Below are 27,776 nucleotides of genomic sequence, written 5' to 3'. Positions count from 1 at the left end.
GTCTCCATAACTTGGATGTCAGGTGATGTCTGGCATTTTTTCTAGACAGGACTTAAACCGTTTCGTGCTTTACCTTGCCTGTTTGTCTCCTATGTGGACTGCATGAAGGGGCAAGCGGTCTCTGCTCAGACCATCTCTAGATGGATAATATCTTGTATCAAGACTGCATATAAAATAGTTTTGGCTATGCCTCCTCAGAGGATATGGGCTCACTCCATGAGGGCGCAAGCGATGTTGATAGCATTCCTCAATGATATTTCCATACCGGACATTTAGAGGCTGGCCACATATATGTTTACAGACCATTATGTTATTACTGCATAGTCCAGAGTGGACGCAGGCCTCAGAAGGGCGGTCCTGTGATCCTTATTCCAGCAGACTCCAAGCCCTGTCTCCAGATTGGGGTACTGCTTGTGAGGCATCAAAGTGGTATACATGTCTGCATCTACTCAAAGAAGAAGAAATGGTTACTTACTGTCATTGTGGTTCTTTGAGAAGTGATGCAGGCGTGTATTCCACAACCCACCCTCCATCCCCTCTGCATCAGACTTCTGGTGCAAAGGAACTGAAGGGGGTTGGGGTGGCACTGCCTGATATAGCCAGGGGAAGAGCCACAGCCAAGAGGCGTGAGTGCCATCTCTCTATGGGTATTGCTAGACAAAATGTTCCAGCACGCTGGGCACACACACACTGAAGTGGAATACACATCTAGGACACTTAAGGAACCAGCTGAAGCAATCTCAAAACTGTCAGCAGTTATCTTTGAGAACTCATGGAGGATGGGTGATGTCTCAGACAGTTGGAGAAGGGTACATGAAGACCCTATCTTTAAAAAGGGGAATAAAAAGGACCTGGGGAATTCTAGACCAGACAGCCTAACTTTGATACCTGGAAAGATACTGGAACAAATTATAAGGCAATCATTTTGTAAGCACCTAGATGAAAATAGGGTTATAAAGAAATAGCTGGTTCGGATTTGTCAAAGAACAAGTCATGCCAAACCAGTTTAACTTCCTTCTTAGATAGGGTTACTGGCCTAGTGGCTGGGGAGAAAGCTGTTGAAGTGATATATCTTGATTTTAATAAGGCTTTTCATACACTTCTAAGTGACATTCTCATAAGGAAACTAGGGAAATAGTGTCTATAAGGTGGGTGTAAAACTGTTGAAAGATTGTACTCCATAGTTATCAATGGTTCACTGTCAAAATGGGGGGATATATCTAGTGGGGGTTTCACAGGAGTCTGTTCTGAGTTCAGTACTATTCAATATTTTCATTAATGGTTTAGATAATGGAGTGCAGAGTGTGCTTATAAAATTTACAGATGACACCAAGCTGGGAGGGATTGCTTGCAGTTGGAAGGGCATGATTGGAATTCAAAATGACATTGACAATGCCACAAGATGAAATTCAGTAAAGTGCAAAGTACTACAGTTAGGAAGAAAAAATCAGATGCACAAATACAACATGGGGAACAATGAAAAGGATCTGGGCGCTATAGAGGATGACAAATTGAATATGAGCCAACAATGTGATGCAATTGCGAAAAAGGCTTGTGTCATTCTGGGGTATATTAACAGGAGTATCATATGTAAGACACAGGAGGTAACTGTTCTACTCTACTTGATTCTGGTGAGGTCTCAGCTGGAGTATTGTGTCCAGTTCTGGAAGCCACACTTTAGGGAAGTTGTGGACAAATTGAAGAGAGTCCAGAGGACAGCAACAAAAATGATAAAAGGCTTAAAAAACTTGCCCAGTTTTTTTTTTTTTTTTTTTAAATAATCTTTCCTCATAGGTCATGTTTAGTCTTGAAAAAAGAAGACTGAGGGAGGACCTGATAAATCTTCAGATATATTAAGGACTGTTATAAAGAGGACAATGATCAATTCTCTGTCCACTGAAGAATGGACAAGAAATAGTCGACTTAATCTGCAGCAAGGGAGATTTAGGTTAGATATTATGGAAAATTTTGTAACTATAAGGATAGTTAAGCACTGGAATAGGCTTCCAAGGGAGGTTATGGAATCCCTGTTCTTGGAAGCTTCTAAGGGTATGTCTTTACTACCCACTGGATCTGCGGGCAGTGATCGATCCAGCGGGGATCGATTTATCGCATCTAGTCTAGTCTAGATGCGATAAATCGACCCCTGAGTGCTCTCCTATCGACTCCTATACTCCAGCGCCGCGAGAGGTGCAGGCAGAGTCGATAGGGGAGCGGTAGCAGTCGACTCACTGCGGTGAAGACACCACAGTAAGTCGATCTAAGTACATCGATTTCAACTATGTTATTCACGTAGCTGAAGTTGTGTAACTTAGACCAATTTCCTTCCCCTCCCCCCCCACCCCCCCCCAGTGTAGACCAGGGCTAAGAATATGGTGATCTTGGTGCCATCTGAGAAAACCTAGTTCCCATTGGCTTTGGAGTTGTGGGTTCTGTGCACCACTTAAAAACCAGACCCGAGGGGTATCAAGTTAAAAGCCAAAAATCCGTGACTAATTTTGAAAATGGATTCCTTCGAGATTTTTGCAGGTCACAAAGTGATTCAGTGGGAGAACTAAGAATAGAACCCCTTTCCCAGTTCTATGCCCAGATGGGATGGATTTAAATGACAAGAAATGAAGCTCACAAATTCTGTTTTTGCCAGGTCAGAAATTTGTTTGAGGTTCCCAAACCTCCATCTTCACAATGTTTGCCCAGTTCTATTTTAAATATGATATGATAGCATATACAATGCAGACTTTGGGGGGAGGACTGCTTGAGAGATCAGTATATCTTGGTCAGGAGGCTCCGGGTTGGGTGAGGGAATGGCTGGATGAAGGGTCTCTCTTTTGGTGAGGAGAATGGAATGTGGGGACCTTTAGTCTCTGGACATGATGGTTATTAAGGTTGATGGTGGCCTCTGGCACGTTGCATAACCTGTGGACTGTTTTGCCATTCCTGCTACATGCAGCCTTTGTATAGTCGTGCCTGAGCTGGCTGATGGACTCACTAATAAATACATTCTGTTCATCCCAGGATGTATAAATACACTTCAAATCGCTTCAAGACCCGTGCGGAGCAGGAGGTGAAGAAAGCGGAGCACATGGCTCGGATAGGTGGGTGCTGGGTGTGTGCATGGGGGTCCTGCATTAGTGCAGGAATGGTGAAGCCAGGCTTGCCCCTCTGACTTGCCCTGTAATGGCAACCGTTGTCGTGAATACCATTATTGCTCAGGTGCCCTGCCTGTACGTGTATGATGGTCAGATGGATAAGCCTAGCCTTTTCCCTCTGTTGCACAGAACTAGCTTCCCAGATGATTCCTTCTGTGAGCATTCTATATGGAGCTCAGATCCAGAAAAGAACACTTTCCTTAAGCACACAAACATTCTCCTCTTTCTGACCCTAATTGTCTAACCTGTGCATGTATTATCCCAAGGGACCATTATCCCCAACTTCCCACACAGAAATCATTACCTTAGTTTTCCTTACTTGCTTCTCCTTTCCCTGGAGCTGATTACTTTGTTCCCTCCTGGGAAGTTTGTCTCCATACAGGGATAAATGTGCCCCCATATCTGGCAGAGATTGGGAGTGGGGCAGGGGGGCTCTGACAATCAGTCACTAAGTCTGAGTGAGGAGAAAATGGAGGTGGTGATGAATCAATCATGTTTCCATTGGAACTTTAGTTTTTTTTTTCATCTTTCTCTTTCATTTTCTCTGGCACCATCTTTTGTTTTCTCTCCCTTTTCTTGAATTACTAAACATTTGTGTATGTCTTCCCTCTCCTCCATTACTCCTTTTGGAACCAAGTAGCAGCTTCCTCCTTGTTTCCCCTATTCTGCTGCTCTCTTCTTTCAGTGCCATGGAACCTCTTGTTTCTATTATTCCTTCACGTCCCCCACCTTAAAGGAGCAGTCACTCGCAAGGAGATTTCTTTTTATTGTTTCAGCTAGTCTGGTTCTAGAAATTACTCTGGAAGTGTCTGCAGAGGGTCCCCTTCTCACTTTACAGAGTGGGACATTCATCTTGGTTCTCCCCACCTTGTCATTCTATACCCTCTTCGTCCTCCTTCACGGAGAGCAAAACCAAATCTAGTAATAAGAATAAAGATTTCTTGCTCCTCTCTGTGAAGAAGGTGAAATGTCCAGTGGAGGAATCTGCATTTGAATCTGACAGTACAGGATGACCTTAGGTTTGGTCAGTTGAACAAATTCATAATGCTATGTTGAGAAGCATTTACCTCCCCTCTCTATATGTATGCAAAGATACCTTTGAAAACTAATGGAAATGAATAAAGTGAGTTCTTCAGGTATGTGTCAGTGTGGATCCTACTGGCAGTGCCCACGTTCGTGAGACTGGAGGGTTTTTTGATTAGCAGTGTCCGTCAGAGCTGTGTATGTGCCCTGTACCACCTTGTGCTCCCATGGAAGGGACTCATCCTCAGTTCCCTCTTACCACCTGTGGCAGCAGGTCTTAATCTGGTGAGTGTTCAACCCGATGATTCCTAGTTTTGGCTGAATTGTCTCAAAAATCTTCTACAGAACTCTTCTGATTCTTTGACACGACCACTGTGATCTATGTTGGCTCATCTAGACTGAGTAGTGATGGTTAGACCCTCTCATACAGTGCCTCTTAACATGGTGGTCTCGAAATCTGCAGGCTTCAAGCCCTATCCAATCCGTGATGGACTCATATCTCTGAAAGATGGATATAGTAGATGTCTCTTATACAGATGTGTAGGAGAGTCTCATATACAGATATGTTTGGTGTGCTTATCATTCTCTGCAAGGACCTGTGAGATGCAAGGTTGAAGCGCCTTCTCTTGTACCAATCCATGAAAGTCTTTTCAGACCCAGAGGAGAAGAGCTCCAAAGTCCTGGTAGTGAACAAGCCAGCCTCATCCAGTCCCTATCCAGCGGTCATCCCCTCTCTGTTAGCATATCCAAAATCTGATGGCTTCCTATCATAAACACAGGGTAGCCACATCGGCTGTGCATATTCCAGGGATCAGAAGTGACCTAGCAGACTTCTGCTGCAGCCACTCATGGCTGGTTACTGCAAGTCTGCTCAAGAAGTCAGGCCTAGAGCTGGTATTCCATCAGTGGGGACTCCCCATAATAGACCTGTTTGCCACAGAGGAAAACACCAAATGCTCATACTTCTGCTCCAGGAGGGGTCTGAGCCCTGGGTCTTTAACAGATACCTTTCTCCTTGGTTGATCTCAAGGACTGATATCCTTCTCTACTGCATCCCTTGATCCCCACAGATGAGACTGGATAAGGCTATGAACTTCTGTTACCCAATAACCTCTTACTGGCTGAGACAGTTTGGCTGACTGACAAGACTATTGCAGATGTCCAGGCAGCTTCATGTACACCTCCCATTCTGCCCAGACATAATGTCTGAAGTCTGGTCTATACTACCCGCCTGAATCGGCGGGTAGAAATCGACCTCTCGGGGATCGATTTATCGCGTCCCGTTGAGACGCGACAATCGATCCCCGAATCGGCGCTCTAACTCCACCAGCGGAGGTGGTAGTAAGCGCCGCCGACAAAAAGCGGCAGAAGTCGATTTTGCCGCCGTCCTCACAACGGAGTAAGTCGGCTGCAATACGTCGAATTCAGCTACGCTATTCACGTAGCTGAATTTGCGTATCTTAAATCGACTCCCCGCTGTAGTGTAGATGTACCCTCAGAAGCAAGGTCAGATCTGCAGTCATTGCACCTGATGCCTTGAATGTTGGCTGGTTGAGCACTACTGACAGACTGCTCTCTGCAGGTTCAGGAAATTCTCGGGCTAAGCATAAAACCTTTTGCTAGACAGACCTACTCGTCAAAATGTGTGGGTGGGAGGGAAATGTCCTTATAGGCAGCCCAACACAATCTGGACCCAGTAGTGTTAGCCCAAAACAGTTTAACTATTGTCTACGTAGATCAGAAGATTGGGCTGTCTGCAAATCCCACCCCCTCCCACATCTATTATCGGATGATTTACTAAGACAGAGGCAGAATAAGATGCAACACACACACGTTTATTATGTCATTAGTCAGTAAACTAAACAAGGACCCCTTCAGACAATAAACAACATAAGCAAGACACACTCGGTTGTTAACAGTTACCAGAGCGTGAAGCTCAGAGCCCTTAACCCCCCTTAACCTATGGATGTAAAAGAGAGGAAAACCGCAGTGGGTATTACAATATCATATCCTGAAGACAGGGACACAATGACAAACACTCAGGCTACCGACAGGGATAGCGGTGAAAATCAGGGGCGCTGGACACCAAACAGGAACTCAGGAACTGGGTATTCTTCTCCCTCTGGACAGGTCCTCTGGGCAGAACTTCTCCCTCAGATAGGTCTTCAGTGCTTGTCCATGCAGTCTCTCCTTGACCTAGTAGTCCAGTACAAGTATGCGCTCACTAATGGTGTGTAGCAGTTGAGTGCAAGTATGTTAATAGAAACCAAGAATCCAAACTCCTATGAGTCCTGGTCCCTCGGGGGCTCCTGGCAGCTAGCTGAACTGTGTGGGACTCTGGCTGCCACTCAGATGGACAGCCTTGAGTGATAGGTGTCACTCACTAAATAACCTGCAGTTGCTAGGCAGATTATGGCTGTCACATGACTAACTGCCCTGACCTTTCCCCTCCTTGATTTGAAAAAGGCTGAAAGGGCACTAAATCATCTGAGGAGAGGGGTATCCAAGATGGAGGCTTAGCTGTCCTTTTACAAATCCGAGATGGACATTACATAAAACAGGTAATAAACAGATTTTACCCAACAGTAGAGGTTCTCATATTGAAAATGCTTGACTACAAACTGCACATGAAATATGCTGGTCTAGCATTTAACTCTCTCATGGTTCACTTTGCAGCAATATTGGTGTGTGTCACTCCAGTGGAACTGTACTATTTTCACATCCGACAGTAACAAAATACCTTAAGAGCCTCCTTCATATCTCCCTTCAGTTAGAGAGCCAATTCCCATGTGGGTCCTCAACATGTCTTGCTAAAATTCACAGAGCCTCATAGGCAAGGGTTTTTTTGGACCTGCTGCCTCTGCCTGCCCTTGGGCTGCCCTCTGCAGCCCCAGTACCCTTCTTTGGCCTTTAACAAGGCCTGCAGCCTGGGGGATTTCTAGGCCGGAGCTCCCCAGCTCCTCGGGCCTTCCCCCAGCCCTGCCCCACAGTACCTTTTTCTAGCCTTTAACAAGGCCTTGCAGCCTGGGGGATTTCTAGTAGGGTTACCATACGTCCAGTTTTTCCCGGACATGTCCGGCTTTTTGGTAATCAAACCCCCGTCCGGGGGGAATTTCCAAAAAGCCGAACGTGTCCGGGAAAAATACTCCCAGCTTCCGGCATCCCTGGCTTACCTTAGAGCGGGTTTTGGCGGCTGCTGTGCTCCCTGACTCCTCGGCTCTGTAAGAGCTGAGCTGCCCGAGCGCTACTGGCTTCGGGCAGCCCCCATACCTCCGGACCCTGCACCGCCAGCTGGGCACTTCTGCTCTGGGGGCACAGGGTCCGGAGGTATGGGGGCTGCCCAAAGCCGGTAGCGCTCGGGCAGCTGTTTCACGTGGCTGGGAGGGAGGAGGGGGAATGCGGGCGCTCAGTGGCGGAGTTGGGGTGGGGCTAGGGCCCCGTGGAGTGTCCTCTTTTTTTTTTTTTTTTTTTTTATTTTTAAATATGGTAACCCTATTTCTAGGCCGGAGCTCCCCAGCTCCTCTGGCCTTCCCCCAGCCCTGCTCCAGTCTTGGTACCCTCTCAGCTTCCAGGCAGCCAGGCCCTTCCCTCTCTACCGCTAGAGAGAGACTGTCTGTGTGCTCCTGGCCCACTGCCCTCTTATAAGGGCCAGCTGGGCCCTGATTGGGACGTGGCCGCATCTGTGGCTGGTTCCTCAATCAGACGAGGTTTGCTGCTTTTCCTAGCAGCAGCCCTCTTGCAGCCTCAGCCCTCTCCCAGGGCTGATTTAAGCCTTTTAAGGCAGGAGCGGGTGACCACCCCCTACATATCACCTATTATTCCACAGCATGGGAAGTACATGAGGTTCATGGTGGGCCACGAGCACCATGTGCTATCCTTCGGACTCTGTCTCTCCAGAACATTCACCCAAGCACTAACAACAGTAGAGGCATACTTAAGAAAAAGTGGTATCGTGGTATAACCCTACCCGGGCAATTGGCTGGTTTGTGAGCAATCTTATCAGACTCGGAATCATCGGCCTCACATTCAGTCTGTTCCACACACTAGGCCTGAAAGTCAACATACAGAAATTGAACTTGAGTCCAATCCAGAGAAACACATTCGTCGGGGTCATCCTCAAGTCCACCAAATCCATGGCCTGCCTTCCCCAACACAGATTTGAGAATCTGTCAACCTTGGAATCTGTTGACTTGGAATCAGACTTACCACAGTAAGGATATGTCTTGCCCATCTAGGTCACATGGCCTCCTGTACCTTTGTGACGCTGCATACCAGACTTCACTTTCACTGCATGCAGGGTTGGTTCAGGCTGGTCTATATGCCCACCAGACATCTTGACGTCTCTTTGTGTACTCTCTCTAATACTGTCATCTCTGAGAAGGTGGCAGGATCTAGTAAATGCCTGCCCCCTTCTAGCTGCTTTTCCATCCCATACAGATGCTCTCCGAGTTACGTAAACCCGACCTACGCAAATCTGGACTTAAGGAAAAAGTTCCGTAAGCTAGAAATAGGAGGGTTTTGTTTTTGTTTAATGGTTGGAGATACGTTTCCGACTTACGCAAAATTCAAGTTACGCAAGGCGTTCCGGAACAGAACACTTGCGTAAGTTGGGGAGCGTTTGTATTATGGTGACAGAAGCATCACTTATGGGGAACACACATGAAAGACCTTTGGGTACAAGGCTGGACGACAAGAGAAGCAAGGATACACGTCAGTCTCCTGGAATTCAGAGCCAGGCACAAGGCTTTTGAGTCCTTTCTCCATCATATCAAAGGGCAGACAGTCCAAATAATGACAGACAACATGATCACCATGTTCTGCTTTGAACAGGTCAGTGTGAGGTCTTCCCCGCTCTGCCAAGAAGCTGTCAGACTATGGAACTGGTGTATCAGGCATAAATTTTCCTGTAAGTGTATAGTTGACCAGATCTGCAGAACACCTTGGCAGACAACGTGAGCAGACACTTCTCTCCCAATCACAATGGAAGCTGAAGAATTCCATTGTTCAGAACACCTTCGCACATTGGGATCACCTCCTAGGAAACCTGTTCACAACACAAGATGGCAAAAAGAGTTGGATGTTCTGCTCCAGGGGAAAATAAAACCAAATTCCCTAGCAGATACATTCCTAATCCAGTGGTTGGGAGCCTTGATACATGCCTATCCTCTGGGCCCTGTGATTCCCAGGTTGCTCCAAAGGTCAGATAGGACTCAGCCAGGTTGCACTTGACAGCCCCAACATGGCCAAGATTATTCTGGTTCCTAGGCCTCCTGATGCTATCAGCTGTTCAGCCCAAGACTTTACCTCTGCTTCTGGTTCTGGTGTTGCAAACCATGGGAGAGATCCTGCATCCAGAACTGAGATCCTTCCATCTCCCAACCTCGGGCCTCAATGGATGTTGGCTATAGAGTATGCCTGTTCTTCTCCAGTCAGAAATGTTCTCATGAATAGCAGAAAAGACTGAGACAAACTTACCTGACAAAATGGATGATGTTTTCTCACTGATGCCAGTGAAAATCTGTCGTTTCTCATCACTCTTCTGTGCCTCTGTGTTATAGGGTGACTGCTCGTTTGAGAGGGAACAAGTCTAGTGCGCCTCTGATTCATTGGCTCACTCCAGTTGGTGTGTAAAAGAGGGTAACTGGGCCCTAGAGGGGGAAGATTCCTGGTGAGGCAGAGCTACCTTAGAGCACCGGTGGAGTCAGTCAGGAAAAGCCCAGGCAAGAGCTGTATGGGAGTGAGAGTTTTGGCAGGTGATTGCTGCCTGAGACCAGGAGATTGCAGAAGGTCCCTGAAGGAAGCAGAGGGTATCTGAAAGCAGGAGAGTAGCAAAGAGGGGTTTGACGACTAATCCTGAAGCCAGAGAGCCAGGGCTGAAAGCAGGAGAGTAGCAGAGGGATTTCCCTGCTGCTGGCTTTTAAGCTGGAGAGCCAGAGCCAAGGGCCCAAGAGGGCTGAAGAGAGGAGAGCAGTGGAGCGGCTGGAGCCAAAGGGCCAGAGAGTACTGAAGCTCTCCTAGCGGAGAAAGGGCAGTTTCTGCTGGGAAGAGTGGTGTGACACACTCCACCTGGAAGGGCTGGGGTGGCTGTCCTGGTAAAGGAGAAGAGCTATAAAAGTGTATAGTAGAAGATACTGGGAGTGCTTCCTTGCTATTCTCCAGCAGGAGCTCCTTCCTGAAAGTGTGGGCTTTTAAGGACTGTATGCTCTGTGAGAGAGGAATTGATTGTTTGGGATTTTTGTTATGGCTCATTTGAACTATGTTTTTGTAATAAACTATCCCTAAGGAAGGTATTACCGAGTCAAGAAAGCCTGAGTGGAGTCACTGGTGACTCTGAAGGAGGGAAACTGAGGCAGGCATGCCTGTTCTGCCTCAACCTGCTGCTGGAGGGCACCTTAGGAGGGGCAGTCTTATCACACTGGATTATCTACTGGAGTTGAAACAGAACAGCCTGTCCTTGAACTCGGTCAGGGTACATTTCATAGCGGTTTCAACCAGTCACTCTGACAGAAAACCAGTCTTTTCCTGTCTGACTAATTAAGTTTTTAAAGTGTCTGATTAAGGTATTTTCACCAGTTAGGGAACGTGTTTCCCCATGGGATCTTAATCCAGAACTTTCAGCTCTCATGGGCACATCCTTCAAACCAGTGGCAACCTGCTCTCGATTACACTTGTATACAAAGACAACATTTCTGATTGCCATTATTTTGGTGAGAAGGGTTGGTGTGAGATCTAGGCACTGATGGCTCAACCCCACACATTCTCCATCTCCTTTATCTGGACAAGGTATCTCTGAGAACACCATCCCAAATTTCTATCTAAGGTGGCCATGGAATTCTACTTAAACCAGCAAATCCACCACTGGGGCTCTTTCCTAACCCTCATAGATCAAGGATGGAGGTGACGCTTGACACCTTGGAAGTAAGGAAAGCTTTGGCCTTGGCCTTCTACTTCCAGAGGACAAAACCATTCAGTTCCTCACCCAGACTGTTCATCTGCACTGCAGAGAGAATGAATGTCTCAGTTGTATCAATGCAAAGATTGTCCAACTGGATCTCTGGGTCAAAGCCTGCTACAAGCTCGCCAAAGTAGACCTACTTACTACACTCAAGGCTCATTCAACTGTGGCTCAAGAAGCATCACCTAGGAATGTGCTTATCTCTGACATCTGCATGGGCAACTTGGATGTTGGTTCACACGTTCACAAAACATTCTGCATGGGCCGAATCCCTCCAGGTCCGATGTTGCCTTTGCTGAAGTGGTGCTGCAGTCCTTGTTTTATTGAAGACTCCAGGCTCCATGGCACAGGATCACTGCTTGGAAGTCACCATTAGTCGCATGTGTATATGGACAAGCACCTGAGAATGACAAGTTGCTTACCTTGTAGTAATTTGAGTTCTTCAGGATGTTTTGTCCGTTTGCATGTTCCACTGCCTGCCCTCTGTTCACTCTACGTCAAAGTCCTTACACCTGGATTCTGCAGTTGAGGAAATTGAGTGGCAGTTGGCTTGCTCTGCCCTTGTATGCCTTCGACATGAAGCATGAGATGACTCTTGGCACATTTGCACCATACAGACACTGCTGGCCAAAAGACTACAAACTGCAGCACATGGAGTGCATGTGCACCCATTAGTGGAATATGCATATGGACAGCACATCTTAAAGATCTCCTCCTATTGTACAAGATAAGTAACTTCTCATTTTTCTAATTGAGGTATGCATAGAGATAGCTGTGGCTTTGGTTGGAATGTCAAGTAGATAGACCAGTAGGTGGTCTGAATTTTGATGCCACCAGCTAGAGTCAGGAACCATCCTGTCTCTTTCACTCCTCTCACAATTGAGTGTCTCAGGCTACCAAATGGGCTTTTATGTAGATGTGAGTGTGCATGAAGACCCTGGCAATTAAGGACAAAAATGCTCAGATTGTTATTTTAGATTAATCTTCATGCTATTGGGTTCCTTGTGCTTTGTACATAACACAAATTTGAGACTTTTCAGGCAAAAGTCACTTAATTCCTCCAAGATTCTCCCCTCTTCAGCCTTTCTAAGAAATTACTGTTACAGTAACCTTTTTCCACCCCACTATGCCCCCCCACACACACACACACACAACTCAAGTCCCTTCACTAACTTCTTGCCTCTTTCCACATCAAGTTTAAACTCTGTCTTTGCTTTCACAGCATTGCACAGTTCTGCCTCTCAGTCCTTCTCTCCCTACTCACCTGCTCTCTGCCATCCTTCACACCTTGATGCTCCCTTTGAGTCCTACTTGTGCTGTTGTGCCTTTTATTCTTTCTACTTCTTGCCCTCACTCCCAGTGCCCACAACACCCTTGTGTCTGCTTAGAGATCTCCTTCCGACTCACTGGGGGCTGGCTTTCCTCCACTCTCCTCGGTTGTAGCACTAGCTTCTCCTCATTTGTCCAGCCTTAGGCTCACATTTGGTAGTCTGACCTCTCATGTCCAAGATTTTATTGTGTACCTTCTTATGTCAGCTTGTCCTCTCTCATGTATTAGTCAGATGTAGACTGTAAGCTCTCTGGGATCTGTATTTCTGGGAAGTGCCATGCATGCTGGTGGCACATTCTTGAGTATTAAATATTAATATTACTTCTTTGTATATCTTCCAGCGGAGGAGAAGGCTCGAGAGGCCGAGAGTAAAGCCCGTGCACTAGAACTTCGCCTGGGCGGGGATCTCACACGAGACTCCAGGGTGAGACGTCTGCATTTCTCTGCCTGTTTGCTGAGGGTTCAGAGCCACCGCTCCCTGAGCTAAATGGAGTTGGTATTACCAAGTACTAACCAGTGTTTGTGTGGACAGGTGGCCATTCCTGCTGGAGATGCTATTGTGCTGATTCTGTGCTCAGTCTTCCCAGGCATCCTTAACGTCTGTTTTCCTCAACAGATGTGCCTACATTTTGCAAGGTTTGACAGTGTGTTGTTTCCACTCCGTTGAGGGAGTCATGTGAGCATTGCTTCTGCATGGGGTGAAGTACCCCAGGATGTGTATGCAGTGGGCAGGCGAGACTCTGCCAGAGTGTCCGTGTAGGGTGCTGGTCAGCTTGATTGTAAAGGTTCTTTGTTCAGTGCCATTGCTCTAAAGAAGAGAGTGGAGGAAAGTGAAGAAAGCCTGAATAGTAGTAAAATTCCAGATGTTTCTATGGCTTCCACTCTCCTGTTGGGCTTGCAGTTTGGGCCTAACTTTCCCCTCTTCGTAGCTAGAATTTTTTTTTCTTTTCTCATAAGCGGTATTCCTCTGAAGCCGCACCTTGGGCAACACTCGTGCCAGCGCTGAAAGCTAAGCTAAGCAAGGCTAGGCCAGTCAGTACTTGGATGAGAGACTTTCAAGGAAATACCAGGCGATCAGTAAGGTGGCACTCGGTATTAAAAATCCATCAACTTACTACTAGAGGTTACTTGGATTTTTCGTGAGAAGTACTGTAAAACGACGTTCCTTAATCCACAGCACTGTGTTGGTGTATTAGTCCCAGTGTCTTAGCCAAATTCCATTTTGCCTTCCTAAATTCCCCCTACTGTTTCAGTTGGATACAGGATTCTTTGTTTCCTCTTCTAATCTGTTGTGTAATGTTGCTGAGAGTGGTTAAACAATTGTGCTTCAGCCCAAAGGTAGCTGTTTTCATTGTTCACTCTGGCTAGTGAGAAGATTTCTGTGTCTGTAAAATGCTATTGGATCCTTGGAAGGAGAGATGCCACAGAAATGTTTAATCTTGGTTTTACTGAGAGATGCTTCATGTCTGCAGGTGACTCTACGGCAAGTCCAGAACACAGCCATAACCATGCGTAGAGAGGCTGATGTCAAGCGGCGGATCAAGGAGGCAAAGCAGCGGTGAGTACAAAGCCACTTGGGGATTCAGTTGTCCCGAGCTGTTACTCCATAGACCTCTCAGGCTGTAGCAGGTGTTCCTCTGTTATCTTGCCTCATCCCAAGGGACCACCCAATTGGCCTTGTTGGAGGAACATATCCAGTGCTACTCTGACACCCATGTAGGTGAGGGTAACCAGAGCTTTGCACCTTTGACCTTGCAAGGTGACCTTTTTGAGAGGAGTTTGCTGTTCTGATAGCTTGGGGCTCCCCATGCCCCTCTTCCTTACTGAACTTGCTAAAATGTATTTGTTATGATTTGCAAGCCTGGTTTTATAGAAATCCACACTGTTTTGTAATCCATATAGTAATCTCTTGGGATGGGCAATTTAATGTTGATACCAAGCAACGTAATTGTCCAGCAGTGAAAAGAATAGGGACTGTTTGTTTAGACAACATGGCCTGCGTATCCCATAAAACATCATTTCAAATGAATGCAAAGTCCGGACCTGAGGGGTCCATAAAGCCATCCTGGATAAGCACATTAGCTGGACGTTTTCAGTATTATGAGTACCGGAGAGGTCATCCTAAGTGTTCATAATTAAGTTCTCTCCCATTGAGGTAAATGGGGGGTTCCCTGCTCTCTTGGAGATATTGTGTGCTGGAAACTCACAAAGATGATACTTCTATTATGTCCTGAAGACTTCCTTTACTACCAGAAGATGAGGTTAGGGCTGCACTAGCATGCTCAAGGGGTTGCAATGTAATGCAATAGCCATTCCAGCATGATTTGGCTTTGCCTGAGTGGATGGGACCAAATCATACTATAACCATGCTACCCAGTGGTGGCACTAGGTCTGTAATAGGACTCAGGCTGTCTCCACACTACAGTGGCACAGCTATGGCACTGCGGCTATGCCATCGTAGCGCCATTGTGTAGAAGCTTCCTGCTTTGACTGAAGGCATTTTTCCATCAATGTAGTTTATCCATTTCTCTGGGAGGCAGTAGCTAGGTTGACTGAAGAATTCTTTTGTCAAACTAACAAAATCTACAGTGGGAATTAGTGACCTAACTACAGTGTGAGTGATATAGCAATATCCGTTTTAATTCACAGGTGTAGACCTGGCCTCAATAACATGTCACGGCAGGATTGGGTGACTGTTGTCTTATAACACGATTCATCTTGGTAGTTTTGCTACTGTAGATGAGCCCATAGAAGAAAACAGTAGTATGCCAGTGGGAGCTTTGTTGACCATTTTTTCCATTGCAAATTCATATGATGAGATCAAAAGCTGAGCCTCCTTCAAGAAAATGGAATTCGCCCTGCGACTCCAGAAGGTGGTGGTAGACTTAACCGACTTGCTTAATGTGTATACCTTCTGTGCACACATGTCCTGATTAATTCCCTTCCCACTTTGGGAAATGCAGGTATAGATCTTAATATATCTTTCTTACATGCTTTCATGAGCAGTGAAATACTTCAAATGTCATTGTTGTTAATGATCATCATTGTCATTGAGACTCCCTGCTGCAGGTTTTGTTGTTGTTGTGTAGCTGTACCCTTAGCCTCCCAACTGGGACATCTTGGACATCTAGGATAGCCCAAAAGCTCCAGAAAGTGAACTTAAAACCGATCCATTAAATACTTTTTTTTAGGAGATATTTTGTGTCTTTGATCTATCGGGCCATGAAGCAGATCCCTGCAGTTAAAAATATCCCCGTATTTCCTAGTCTGACTACACCCAGGATTAATCACATTAATGCAAATAATAAGAGAATGGACATTGAATAAATCAACTTGTCAGACATTTATTCTAAAATATTTCAGCAGCACAGGATAACCTTCCATCTAACAACTGCAAATCATCAGAACTGACACATACATGACACATTTCATACTCTTAGAGAAAACAAGAGAATGTGAATTATGATTATGAACAGACATTTGAATAGCTCCAGAAAAGGCTTCTAGCTTTTCACCAGATGAGGCATGAAATGATTAATCTGGGTGAAGCACATGAGTTACAAATCTTGATGTAAACTGGGAAACAAAAATTGGCTATATTATGCTCTGTAACTATTACTGATGCAAGTGCTGATATAGCAATCAGGGCTGTACAAGATCCAAAGAAACATGCAGTCTCTTCCTGGTCTGGATCTACCAGTCTAAAATCTACCAGGTGCTAAGTATGGATTGCACAGGTGGCTCATCACTCTGCATCATTGGGCCCTAAGTAATTTACAATCTAATTTAGAGAACCATAGTTTATGTGAAATGTAGACAAGTACTTTTAAATATTTTGCACTGAAGGTACATCAGTGCCACCATGTTTCTTCTTTGAGTCCATTCCTATCAGGTGTGTGCGCGCTGCATGCGCGCTAGCCAGAAGATTTTTCACTTAGCAGCATCTGTAGGGTTGGCCTGGGCACCCCCTGGAGTCACGACTTCATGGTTCCCAATATAGGGCCCTGCCGACCTGCCACTCCCGTAGTTCCTTCTTACCGCCGGTGACGTCTCACTGGAACAAACTGTTGCTTTTACTTTGCAAGCGCGTTTGGGCAGTGTCCACTCTTTGTGTTCATAGTTTGTAGTGTTAGTTAATAGTCTTAGTAGTTCTTAGTTTCCTTTTGGGGGTCCCCCCCCAACAACTCTTCCCTGGTACCGGGGTATGCCGGGTTCCCACAGTTCAAGCTCCGTGAGGACTTTGGAAAGTTTATGCCTAAGAGCGACCTGCACTCTTCCTGGCTGCGGTGTCTCGGGGAGAGCCATCAGAAGGAGAAGTGCAGAATTTGCAAAGGGTTCCTCCCTAGGACCTTAAAGGACCAAGATCAAAGACTCAAGATCCTTCTAATGGAGGAGTCACTCCAGCCACAATCTGACACGGAGTCGGCAGAATCCACACCCAGCACCTCCTCGTCGGTGCACAGTGCTCCAGTGCCGACAGTGCGCAAGCCGGTACGAGGAAGGACCCCCAAAGAGTCAGGGCACCACCACAGCTCTGCCCATAGACAGTCTTCTGTGAAGCATTGGTCTCAATCCCCGGTGCCCCAGAAAAAGAAGAGGCAGAGAGGGGTTACTCTTCCACCTCCAAGCCCAAGGAGCCTGCGGCAGGTAGATCTGATTTGGGCCACGTTACCTCGGCTCCTCTGCCTCCTAGGGTCTTGTTGACTCCTGCCCTCCCCGGAGTCCAGTTGAGTCCGAACCCTCATTGCTTTCTGGCCCGACACGGCAGGCAGCTACAGCTCCCTTCAACGCCAGAGGTGTTCAAGGCGGCTCAGGACCTTATGCGTCTCACGGCGCCGTCCTCCCCGCAGAGGAGAGACAAATTGCTGGTGACCGCCCAGCCCCCGTTCCCATCAAGGGGCAAGCTGGCGATGATGGTGCGCCAATCCCCATCTCCAGCGCACCTCTTCCCAGCACGGTCCACTCGTGGGGGAGCCACACTGGTCCCGTGGCACTGTTGGCAGGCACAGCGGAACACTGTTTCTCCTGGTCCTCCTGCTCCAATAGGACCAGGAACAGATGGTCCAGGTCCCGTCGTGACCGCCAGCCTTATTCGGCGCTGTGGCCACCGCAGTGGCAACCCTCGACTCGGCCCTTCTGCACACCCTGGGTGTATCATCAGAGCTAGGGACAAATCCAAGGGTCAAGATCCAGGTCCATCTCGGTGTCTTCGGCATCTTTCATCCCTCTGCAATCACCACTGGCAGCAGTGCCACCAACACCCCTACCTTCACCTGCAGCGCTGGCACTGACTCTTCCGACATCGGCACTGCCGGCAGCTGCAGTCTCGGCACTGCCGGCATTGGCACTGATGATCCTGGTTCCGGCGGCCCCAGCACCACAGGCCAAGGACCTGGCGGCACAGCAGTACCGGGTGCTGTGTGACCCCCTGGGCACTGAGGCGAGTGAGTAGGGCCCATTGCCAAGACTTTCCTCCTCATCCTCCCCAGATGAAACCATGCCGGGGACATGGGTCCTGCAACAGCTGCTGCGACAAGTGGCCCAGAACCTGGGAGTCTAGGCAGAGGAGGTGATAGAGGACGCTAACCCGATGGTTGACATCCTCGCCCCCTCCAGACCCTCTCGTATAGCCTTGCCATTAATAAAGACTATTGCCGAGATCACAAAGACCTTGTGGCAGACCCCGGCCTCTATGTCCCCTACAGCCAAGAGAAATGAGAGGCGGTACTTTATCCCTTCAAAGGCATACGAGCACCTATATACTCCCCACCCCCAATTCCCTGGTGGTTGATGCAGCTAACCAGCGTGAGCTCCAGGGCCATCAGGGGCCCTCCGCTTAAAAATAAGGATGCTAAAAGACTAGACCTTTTGGGGAGGAAAGACTGCTCCACTAGGGGGTTGCAGCTCGCATTTCGAACCAGCAGGCCATTGTTAGCAGATACTCGCATAACACTGGCGGCACAATGGCCGAATTTGCAGAGCCGCTGCTGCAGGACTTGCATGCGGAGTTCTTGGCACTGGTGGAGGAAGGGAAACTAATTTCTCGGGCTTCCCTACAGGCCGTATTGGACGCGGCAGACATGGCCTCCCGCACAATGGCCACAGGGGTTGCAATGAGGAGGAGTTCCTGGTTGTAGGTCTCTGGTCTCCCCTATGAGGTACAACAAACCATCCAGGACCTCCCCTTCGAGGGTTCGGCCCTATTTTCTGATAAAATGGACAAAAAACTCCACAGTGTAAGGGACTCAAGGGCCCTCCTCAAGTCCTTGGACCTCCACATGCCTGCCACTCAGCGCAGGCACTTCTGGCCTCAGCCTCCCTCATAGATTCATAGATTCTAGGACTGGAAGGGACCTCGAGAGGTCATAGAGTCCAGTCCCCTGCCCACATGGCAGGACCAAATTAGTAGTTCTACCAACTGCAGAACCAGCAGGATGCTTCTCGGAGGAGGAATAGGAGCGGCATGAAAAGACAGCACCAGTCCTTGGGCCAGGGCTCTGGCCAGCCCAAGCCACCTCCTGGCCCCAGACCGGCCTTTTGAGTGTGCAGTCAAGGATGGTGCACCAATACAAGAACTGGATCTACCGCACCTTACCTTTTCGTCCCAACTATCTCCTTTCTACCATGCATGGTCCAGTATCATGCATGGTAGAGAGGGGATACTCCATCCAATTATGTGCCCTCCCGCTCTTCCAACCCCCTTCCCCATCCCTCCTCAGGGACCCCTCTCACGAGCAAATCCTTATTCAGGAGATGCACTCGCTTCTCTCTCTAGGGGCAGTGGAAGAGGTTCCTCCGGAGTGAAGGGGCAAGGGTTTCTACTTCCGGTATTCCCTAATACCAAAAGCCAAAGGTGGGCTCAGGCCCATCCTACACCTGCGAGAACTCAACAAGTTCGTGCAGAAGCTCAAGTTCCTCATAGCCTCTTGGGCCTCCATTATCCCCTCACTGGATCCAGGAGACTGGTATGCCAACCTCGACTTGAAGGACATGTACTTCCACGTAGCAATAATTCCGCCCCACAGAAAATACCTCAGGTTTGTGGTGAACAACAACCACTATCAGTTCCCTCCTCCCTTTTGGCCTGTCAGCGACTCCTCGAGTGTTCACCAAGTGCATGGCAGTCATGGCGGCGTCCCTGCACAAGTGGCAGGTACAGGTGTTCCCATACCTCGACAACCGGCTGGTCAAGGGCCGCTCCAGGTCTCAAGTGGAGGCGCAGGTCGGCTTCCTGAGAATGACGTTTGGCAAACTGGGTCTCCTTCTAAATGAAGGGAAATCAGCGCTGTCCCCTGTTCAGAGAAAAGAGTTCATAGGGGCAGTACTAGGCTCGACACAAGCCAGGGCATACCTCCCAGAAGCGAAGTTTCGGTCCCTGGGCAACATCACCTAGCAGGGAGATGTGTATGAGTCCTGACAGACAACACCACGGCAATGTTTTGTATCAACAAATGGGGATGCATATGCTCCTCTCTTCTCTGCCAGGAAGCTTTCATGCTGTGGGACTTCTGTGTAGAGCACTCGATACACCTCCAAACATTGTACCTCCCTGGAATACAGAACGAGCTGGCAGACCATCTCAGCAGGTCGCTTCATGGCCACGACTGGTCCCTTTGCCCGGACATAGTAAACTCAGTTTCCATCGGTGGGGCTTTCCCCAAATAGACCTGTTTGCTACACAACGCAACAGGAAGTGTCAGCAATTCTGCTCCTTCCTGAGTCACAGCCTGGGCTCCATCACGGACACGTTCCTCCGCCCATGGGAAGCCGCGTTCCCGCCTGTCCCTCTCGTTCACAGGATGCTCCTCAAGATTCGGAGGGACCGAGCTTTAGTAATATTGATAGCTCCGCCAGCACTGGTACACATCACTCCTGGAAATGTCCGTGGAAACCCCGGTCACCCTGCTGCTCTTCCCGGACTTAATAATGCAGGATCACAGCCACCTCCAACATCCAAACCTCGAGTCACTCCACCTCACAGCGTATAAGCTCCATGGCTGAACTCAGTGGAGCTCTCTTGCTCTGATCAAGTCAGACAAGTTCTCCTTGGTAGCAGGAAACCCTCCACAAGAGCTACCTATCTTTCCAAGCGGAAGAGATTTTCAATCTGGTCTGTGGAGCATCTTCCATCCCCGACGCTTGCCTCAGTGCCACTTATACTGGACTATCTTTTCCCTCTCAAGCAGCGGGGACTGTCCATGTCATCAATTGGGGTTCACTTGGCCACCATCTTCACCTTCCACCCAGGCACAGAGGGCTGCTCAGTCTTTGCAAACCCAATGGTCAGACGTTCCCTTAAAGGTCTGGACAGGCTATTCCAGCAGGTCCAACAGCCTATCCCAGCTTGGGACCTCAATCTGGTCCTTTCCAGACTTATGGCATCACCATTTGAGTGCTTGGCGACGTGCTCCCTGCTCTATCTCTCATACAAGGTGGCGTTTCTGGTAGCGATAACCTCAACTAGGAGGGTGTCTGAGCTCAGGGCCCTAACATTAGAGCCCCCTTACACTGTATTCCATAAGGACAAGGTTCAGCTCAGGCCTCATCTGGCTTTTCTCCCAAAGGTTGTCTCCCAATTTCATGTCAACCAGGACATTTTCCTCCCTGTATTCTACCCTAAGCTGCACTCCAGTGCCAGGGAGCAAAGGCTTCTCTCATTGGGTATCCACAGAGTGCTAGCCTTCTATATCGAGAGAATGAAGCCGTTCAGAAAATCGGTGCAGTTATTCGTGGTAGTAGCGGACAGAATGAAAGGTCTTCCTGTCTCCTCAACGTATCTTGTCATGGATCACGTCATGCATATGGGAGTGCTACCGCTTGGCAAAGGTGCCTGCTCCTTTGATCACTGCGCACTCCACCAGGGCTCAGCCCTCCTCAGCGGCATTCCTGGCGTAGGTTCCCACCCAGGAAATCTGCAGAGCAGCAATGTGGTCCTCCATACACACTTTTACCACGCAATCACCCAGCAAGCCAGAGACAATGCGGCCTTTGGGAGAGCGGTGCTACAATAAGTGGATGATTCCGACCCCACCTCCTAAACTTGGGCTTGTGAGTCACCTGGTTAGAATGGACATGAACAAGCACTGGAAGAAGAAAAAACGGTTACCTTCTTGTAACTGTTGTTCTTTAAGCTATGTTGTTCATGTCCATTCTAATACCCACCCTCCTACCCCTCTGTCGGAGTAGCCGGCAAGAAGGAACTAAGGGGGTGGTGGGTCGGCAGGGCTATATATTGGGCACCATGAAGGCGCGACTCCAGGGGGCGCCCAGGCTGACCCTATGGATGCTGCTAAGGGAAAAATCTTCCGGCTGGTGTGCACATGGCGCGCGCACACCTGATTTGGAATGGACATGAACAACACATCTCAAAGAGCAAGTTACGAGAAGGTGTGTAACCATTTTTTTTCTACATGCCAACTGGTATAATCCCCAGTAGTCAAAGATGTGTGGTCAGGTTTTCAAAAGTGTTCAGCAGTTACAACTGGAGACAGATTTTCACGGAAGCTGCTTGGTGAAAATCCATGCACTTTATTTAGGTACCTATATGGAAGTGGAATTCTGAAAATTTGGCCCATAATGCCCAGAAAGGAGCTCTGGTCTGTGTGCTGTGTGGGTGTGTCTGCAGCTTGAAATCTATTGGAAGGGTATTGCAGAATAAGTATTCATAATAATATAAGCCCTCATCCCCAGGAAATCCAAGGGTTATGTACTGAAATTGTCGGGCATAGTGCTAGGGTATGTATTGAAACCTTTGAGTCCAGTTTTGCCCGCAAAGCATAGTTAGCATGTTCTGCAACCCACAAATCATGAAACAATGAAAGTGTTACCATTAAAGGGCATAATCTGCTACAAAACATACAGACAAATTACAGACTTTGATCAAATCTAACTCCTTTTCCTTGACAGCTTAAAAGAAAAATACTTGGACCAGAAGCCAGAACTATGGCCCCTTCTTAAAACGTCAAAAATTATGGAGTGCCAGATCTGTAGTTAGCTCAACAAATGTACATGTCAGTGTTGCAAAAATGAACCTGTAATTTGCATTCAGTAAATAATTTTTTAAAAATGTAAACAGTGACATCATCAGGAAATACTCCTGTAAGTCCTGAATGGACACAAGTAGTGGGGTTTTTATGGCTGTTGATGTCATGTCTCTGGATGTGGCAAAGAGCTGGTCTAGGTCACTTTTTTGGGGGGGGAGGGGTTTTCTTCTCTGTATACCATGGAGGTTTCTGATTCTTGATGCCTCTTGTTCTAGGGCACTGAAGGAGCCTAAAGAGTTGAACTTCATCTTCGGGGTGAATATTGAACAGCGGGATTTAGATGGCATGTTCATCTATAACTGCAGTCGGCTGATTAAGATGTATGAGAAGGTCGGCCCACAGTTGGAGGGTGGCATGTGAGTTCCTTTCAGAAATCTTCAGAGTTCCCTTTGCTTAGGACCGAAATTGGCTTGTACACCAGAGCTAGAGAAGCAGCATGAACCATTTCCTCCATATACAGTACAGTCACTCAGTATCAGCCACAGTCCTAGTCTGTTCTGTTTTATTATGTAATTTAAAGCCCCAGATTTCCCAGTGAAGATAAAGTTCTGCATCCAGAGACGGGAGTTTGCCCTGCAGTGACATAAGGTTTTTCTGCTCTGTGCCAGCATTTGGTACTGGGCCCTTCCCAGAGAAGCCTGCCGAATGAAAGTTGACAATTCCTCACTAAACTTACTAACCATGCCTGTGTCACAAACAAGACTAACCCTTGGGGCAAGGCAGGATTATTGGGACTAATTGAACATTCAGAACTTGAAAGCAAAGATCCCTTTTTGTGCACAAAGAGGAAAACAAAGACATTTACTCCTGCTGGAATTCTGTGCCACTGTGCAATGCAGAATTTGCACAGAATTAATGTTCCCCACATAATTTTATTTTTTCCTGCAGAATTTGTGATTTCTATGTGGAATAAAGAATGGCAACCCAGCCGTGCAGGGAACAGTAATGGCAGGCCAGCCATATTCCTGCTGTTAGCCCCACGGTGACTGGGACTCCCGATGATTATATTGTTATTTTGACAAATAAAATATGCAGAAGTTTAAAATATTGTGTGCAGATTTTCTAATTTTTTGGTGCAGAATTCTCCCAGGAATAGACATTTGACAGTAGAAAACTTTTTTCAGAATACAGCCCTAAATCTGTGGTGTTAACGGGTTGATACTACATTAATATTGGAAAAAACAGCACCAGAATTTCACTGTCTGAAACGCATATTGCTGCAGAATGTACTCAGTGAGCCAACTGGTTGCTGTTCAGTGCTGCTCCCTTGGACAAGTGTCTTGGTGGATGTTAGCAGTGGACAGTGTATTAAGGTTGTTTCTCACCCCCAGGGCATGTGGTGGAGTGGTAGGAGTGGTGGACATACCCTACTTGGTTCTCGAGCCCACCCACAATAAACAGGACTTCGCAGATGCTAAAGAGTATCGACACTTGCTGAGGGCGATGGGGGACCACTTGGCTCAGTACTGGAAGGATGTTGCTATTGGTAATGAGGCTTCACAACTTTACAGGGATGGGGAGGGGAGTCTGGATGGCTGGTGGGACAGAGGCTTGAGCTTACCAGAGGAGGACTTGATATTCATGCTGCTGATAGTGACAGCATGATGAATGTTCTTGTTTTGTTTTTTGTGCAGCCCAGAGAGGTATAATCAAGTTTTGGGATGAATTTGGCTATTTATCAGCAAACTGGAACCAGCCTCCCTCCAGTGATCTGCGCTACAAACGCCGTCGAGCCATGGAGATCCCCACCACAATTCAGTGCGGTGCGTCTGACCAGGCAGAGGGAGCAGGGTGGCTGGGATTAGGAGATTGTTCTGCCATGTGGGCTAGGGAGTAGAAACTACTGTTCAGAGGGCAAAGCAGCTCATGGACACGAGATGGTTTTTAGCATCTTAGTTTTTCTGCTACTTAGCTAAGCCAGTACAGCTCTGGGAGCTGGATTCTTTTCTGACTCATGCTTCATCAACCAGATTGTTAATTTGTAATCTCAATTCTAATTGCCAAATATCTTACTGGTGACGATGCACAAGCCAGACATTCAGAGCCCAGAGAGAAGTTTGGGGGCTGGCAGCTTATTTAAAAAAAAAAAAGGAGACTTAACTGTAAGCTGGGAATACTGAGTAATCATCACTGGGGGCTGAACATAGTCTCACAGGGCCATTTTTACAGTCCCTCACTAGGACAGAACTGCACTTCAGTTCTCTTCCCCCCCCCCCCCCCCCCCGCTCTCTTCCCCCCACCCCTCCCCACCCGCGGCTGCATTTTCTAGGACTTTGGGGAGTGTTCCCTCCCTTTGGAACATTGAGTGGGAATAGCCTGAGTATCAAATGGGAACATCCCACACAATTGCCTTCCTTGCCACTAAAGGGGACCCTGGGCATTGATGGGTCTCAGCCTTCCTGATCATCATTTCCATTATTTTTCTGATTTTTTTGGTTTTGTTTTTTAAAAGAAAACAAAACTTTGCAACACAGTGGAGTGTCTTGGAGGGAGATGGAAGTTGGTCCCCGATGCCAAGTGCTCCAGCAGCTGGAAAGGGTTGTTGTCACCAGACTAATGCCCTGAGAAGTTGTGAGGGCCTCAACGGCCAAATGAGCTTGCTGTGGACCCAGAGAACAGGCTCATAATCTGTGTGCTGACTGTATCGTGTGTTCTGTGTAACAGATATGTGTTTGAAATGGCGGACCCTCCCATTCCAGCTGAGCTCCGTGGAGAAGGAATACCCGGATACTTGGGTGTGCTCCATGAACCCTGACCCTGAGCAGGATAGGTGAGTATGAGTGAGGGCCATGGTAGGGAATTGGCATTAATGTGCCTTCACCGTGCTGTTTTGGGCACTTATAGACTCATAGACGTTAAGGTCAGAGGGGACCATTATGATCATCTAGTCTGACCTCCTGCACAACACAGGCCACAGAATCTCACCCACCCACTCCTGTACCAACCCCTAACCTATGTCTGAGTTATTGAAGTCTTCAAATCATGGTTTAAAGACCTCAAGGTGCAGAGAATCCTCCAGCAAGTGACCCATGCCCCATGCTGCAGAGGAAGGCGAAAGACCTCCAGGGTCTCTGCCAATCTGCCCTGGAGAAAAATTCCTTCCCACTTGACTGGGTAGGTGATGGCGTTCTGCCTACATCACAAGATTCTGACCACAATCCCAGTGAATCCGGATGTTTCTACTGAAAATGAGCCTCAGTGAACTAGTTAACAATAAGAAGAACAGGAGTACTTGTGGCACCTTAGAGACTAACAAATTTATTAGAGCATAAACTTTCGTGGACTACAGCCCACTTCTTCGAAAGCATATGCATCCGAAGAAGTGGGCTGTAGTCCACGAAAGCTTATGCTCTAATAAATTTGTTAGTCTCTAAGGTGCCACAAGTACTCCTGTTCTTCTTTTTGCGGATACAGACTAACACGGCTGCTACTCTGAAACTAGTTAACAATGTTACCATTAGGTGACCTAATTTGTTTGCGGCAACCCAAATGAGGGGATTATCTTCTTTGACACTCTTCCTCTGGGGGGACCTTCCCGCTTCCCCCTCTCTCGCACGCTTTGTTGGTTTCAGTTGGGATGTCTGAAGCGAAGAGTGGTGTTGGGCTAATGACTGGGGGCACCCATAGAACAAAGATGAGGTACAAGTTAAGGGTTTGCAAAATGCTGGATAAATTCAATTAATTTTAACTACCTGGAAAGTTTGACGTGTGCGTAATTCTGTTAATATCCAGGAAAAGAAAAGTCTGACATAGGTGCTAACTTTCTTAAAGGAGTAGTTTTCAATTAATTCATTCTGTACTCAAAGTAAGCACTGCAAATTTGGGGAGGGTGGGTTGTATTTTTTCATAAAAACAAAGTCCGAATCCCTGCTTTAAGTGCAAAATGGAACTCAGCCTTAACTATGGAGTTGGTCAGCACCTCCATAAAAACACTGACACCCATGCAGTCTCAATGACAGAGTCACCTTCCAGGGAGGAAGAAAATTCCACATCCCTATTAGAGAGGGGTGGTGGATAAGAGAATTCTGAGATGTCTTTTAAAGAAGGATAAATTACTTACCTGTAATTCTGTTTCCTTAAATATGCTATTATCATAGGATTCCCACTCTTGGAAAATAAGTAGCTCAAGGGGTGTTTCAAATGGAAGCGAAGAACTACACAGGCAGTAATAAAGGCCATATTAAGTAAGCCAGAATTTAGCTTTATTGATGATTTGTTTGGGGGAAGGAGAGAAACCTCCAGACAAGCATGAAGTATAAAAACAGAAAGACTTGAGGATGAGTTGAACAAAATAGCCTTCCTGGCTAGCTCAGAATAAGAAAGTTCCTGAATTAAACAAAAACTTTAGGAGGTGGGAGAACTTGTGCTCCCTATTTTGAAAAGAGGTTTTGTGGAAACTTAAAATGGAGACCTATTCCTTTTCTGTAGGGGTGAATCATCGCTCGAGTGCATACCTCTGTACACTGCAGCATCGCTGGGGCTGGCAGGAAATGATGCTTATGATATGAGGCAAACATGAGTTAGGCAATAATAGTGTGGAATGCGATAGAAGTCTTCATACACTAAGAATTGATATCCAGTAAACTAAGAGTTCTGTGAACTCTGGTGCTTCTAATCTGTTTCAAGTAGAATTCTTCAGACTTAACTGCGTCTGAGAGTGTGGAAGAGGGCTCGCTGGGATAGGCCTGTGGTGTGAACAGTTTGTTGACAGGATGATAGGTTTATTAAGGTTGGAACACTAACACCACCTTGTGGATAAAACTTAGACATTGTGATGAATCAGACTTATCCTTGTAAAATCTCCTCTAAGGTGGGTTATTAGTACCTGAAACTTAGCAGCTCTTCGAGCTAAAGACACTGCCACTAGGAATAAGATCTGCCATGTAAGAAACTTGAACTTGCAGGTACTGAGTGGCTCAGCAATTGTCATTAGCTTTGTCAGATGCTCTTTTACCTAGGCTGAAACAGTTACCATATAGACAAGGTGGAGTTGGTCTTTAAATTGTACTCAGAAGTGACAAAATAGCAAAGCAGTCTTTTTGTGTAGAACAAGAAAAGACCTTGTGCACCTGTTTGCACCCCACTGTAAACCTTTACATGCACAGTGGAGGGACTTGTAGCTTGATCTCACTTGTTTGGAGGTCTTTGCCTTTTCATGAGCCAAGTTCTCAGGGACAGAGCTGCTAAGCTGGGGGCAGCGAGGTGCACTGGCTTTGATTGAGGATCTGAGGCTAGACTCTTTGCCTGATAAATTCATCTTTGGGTATCTGCCACAG

General features: G+C 47.3%; 1 protein-coding gene across 3 annotated transcripts in view; it reads left to right on the top strand.

Moving 5' to 3' along the window:
• The window catches only part of MORC2 (MORC family CW-type zinc finger 2), a 96,860-nt gene that overhangs the window by 52,003 nt on the left and 17,081 nt on the right, over positions 1-27,776 (top strand). For all 3 annotated transcript variants that reach the window (XM_054006687.1, XM_054006686.1, XM_054006688.1), the window contains exons 10-16: positions 3,016-3,095; positions 12,799-12,881; positions 13,930-14,015; positions 22,716-22,856; positions 23,832-23,986; positions 24,135-24,263; positions 25,165-25,270. In XM_054006687.1, the coding sequence (XP_053862662.1) occupies positions 3,016-3,095; positions 12,799-12,881; positions 13,930-14,015; positions 22,716-22,856; positions 23,832-23,986; positions 24,135-24,263; positions 25,165-25,270 (780 nt within the window). The remainder of the gene's footprint in view (positions 1-3,015; positions 3,096-12,798; positions 12,882-13,929; positions 14,016-22,715; positions 22,857-23,831; positions 23,987-24,134; positions 24,264-25,164; positions 25,271-27,776) is intronic.

This window comes from Malaclemys terrapin, chromosome 16 (assembly GCF_027887155.1).
Source record: "Malaclemys terrapin pileata isolate rMalTer1 chromosome 16, rMalTer1.hap1, whole genome shotgun sequence".
Taxonomy (NCBI): Eukaryota; Metazoa; Chordata; order Testudines; family Emydidae; genus Malaclemys; species Malaclemys terrapin.
Note: the sequence above shows the minus strand (reverse complement) of the source record. Positions and strands in the feature narration are given on the sequence as shown.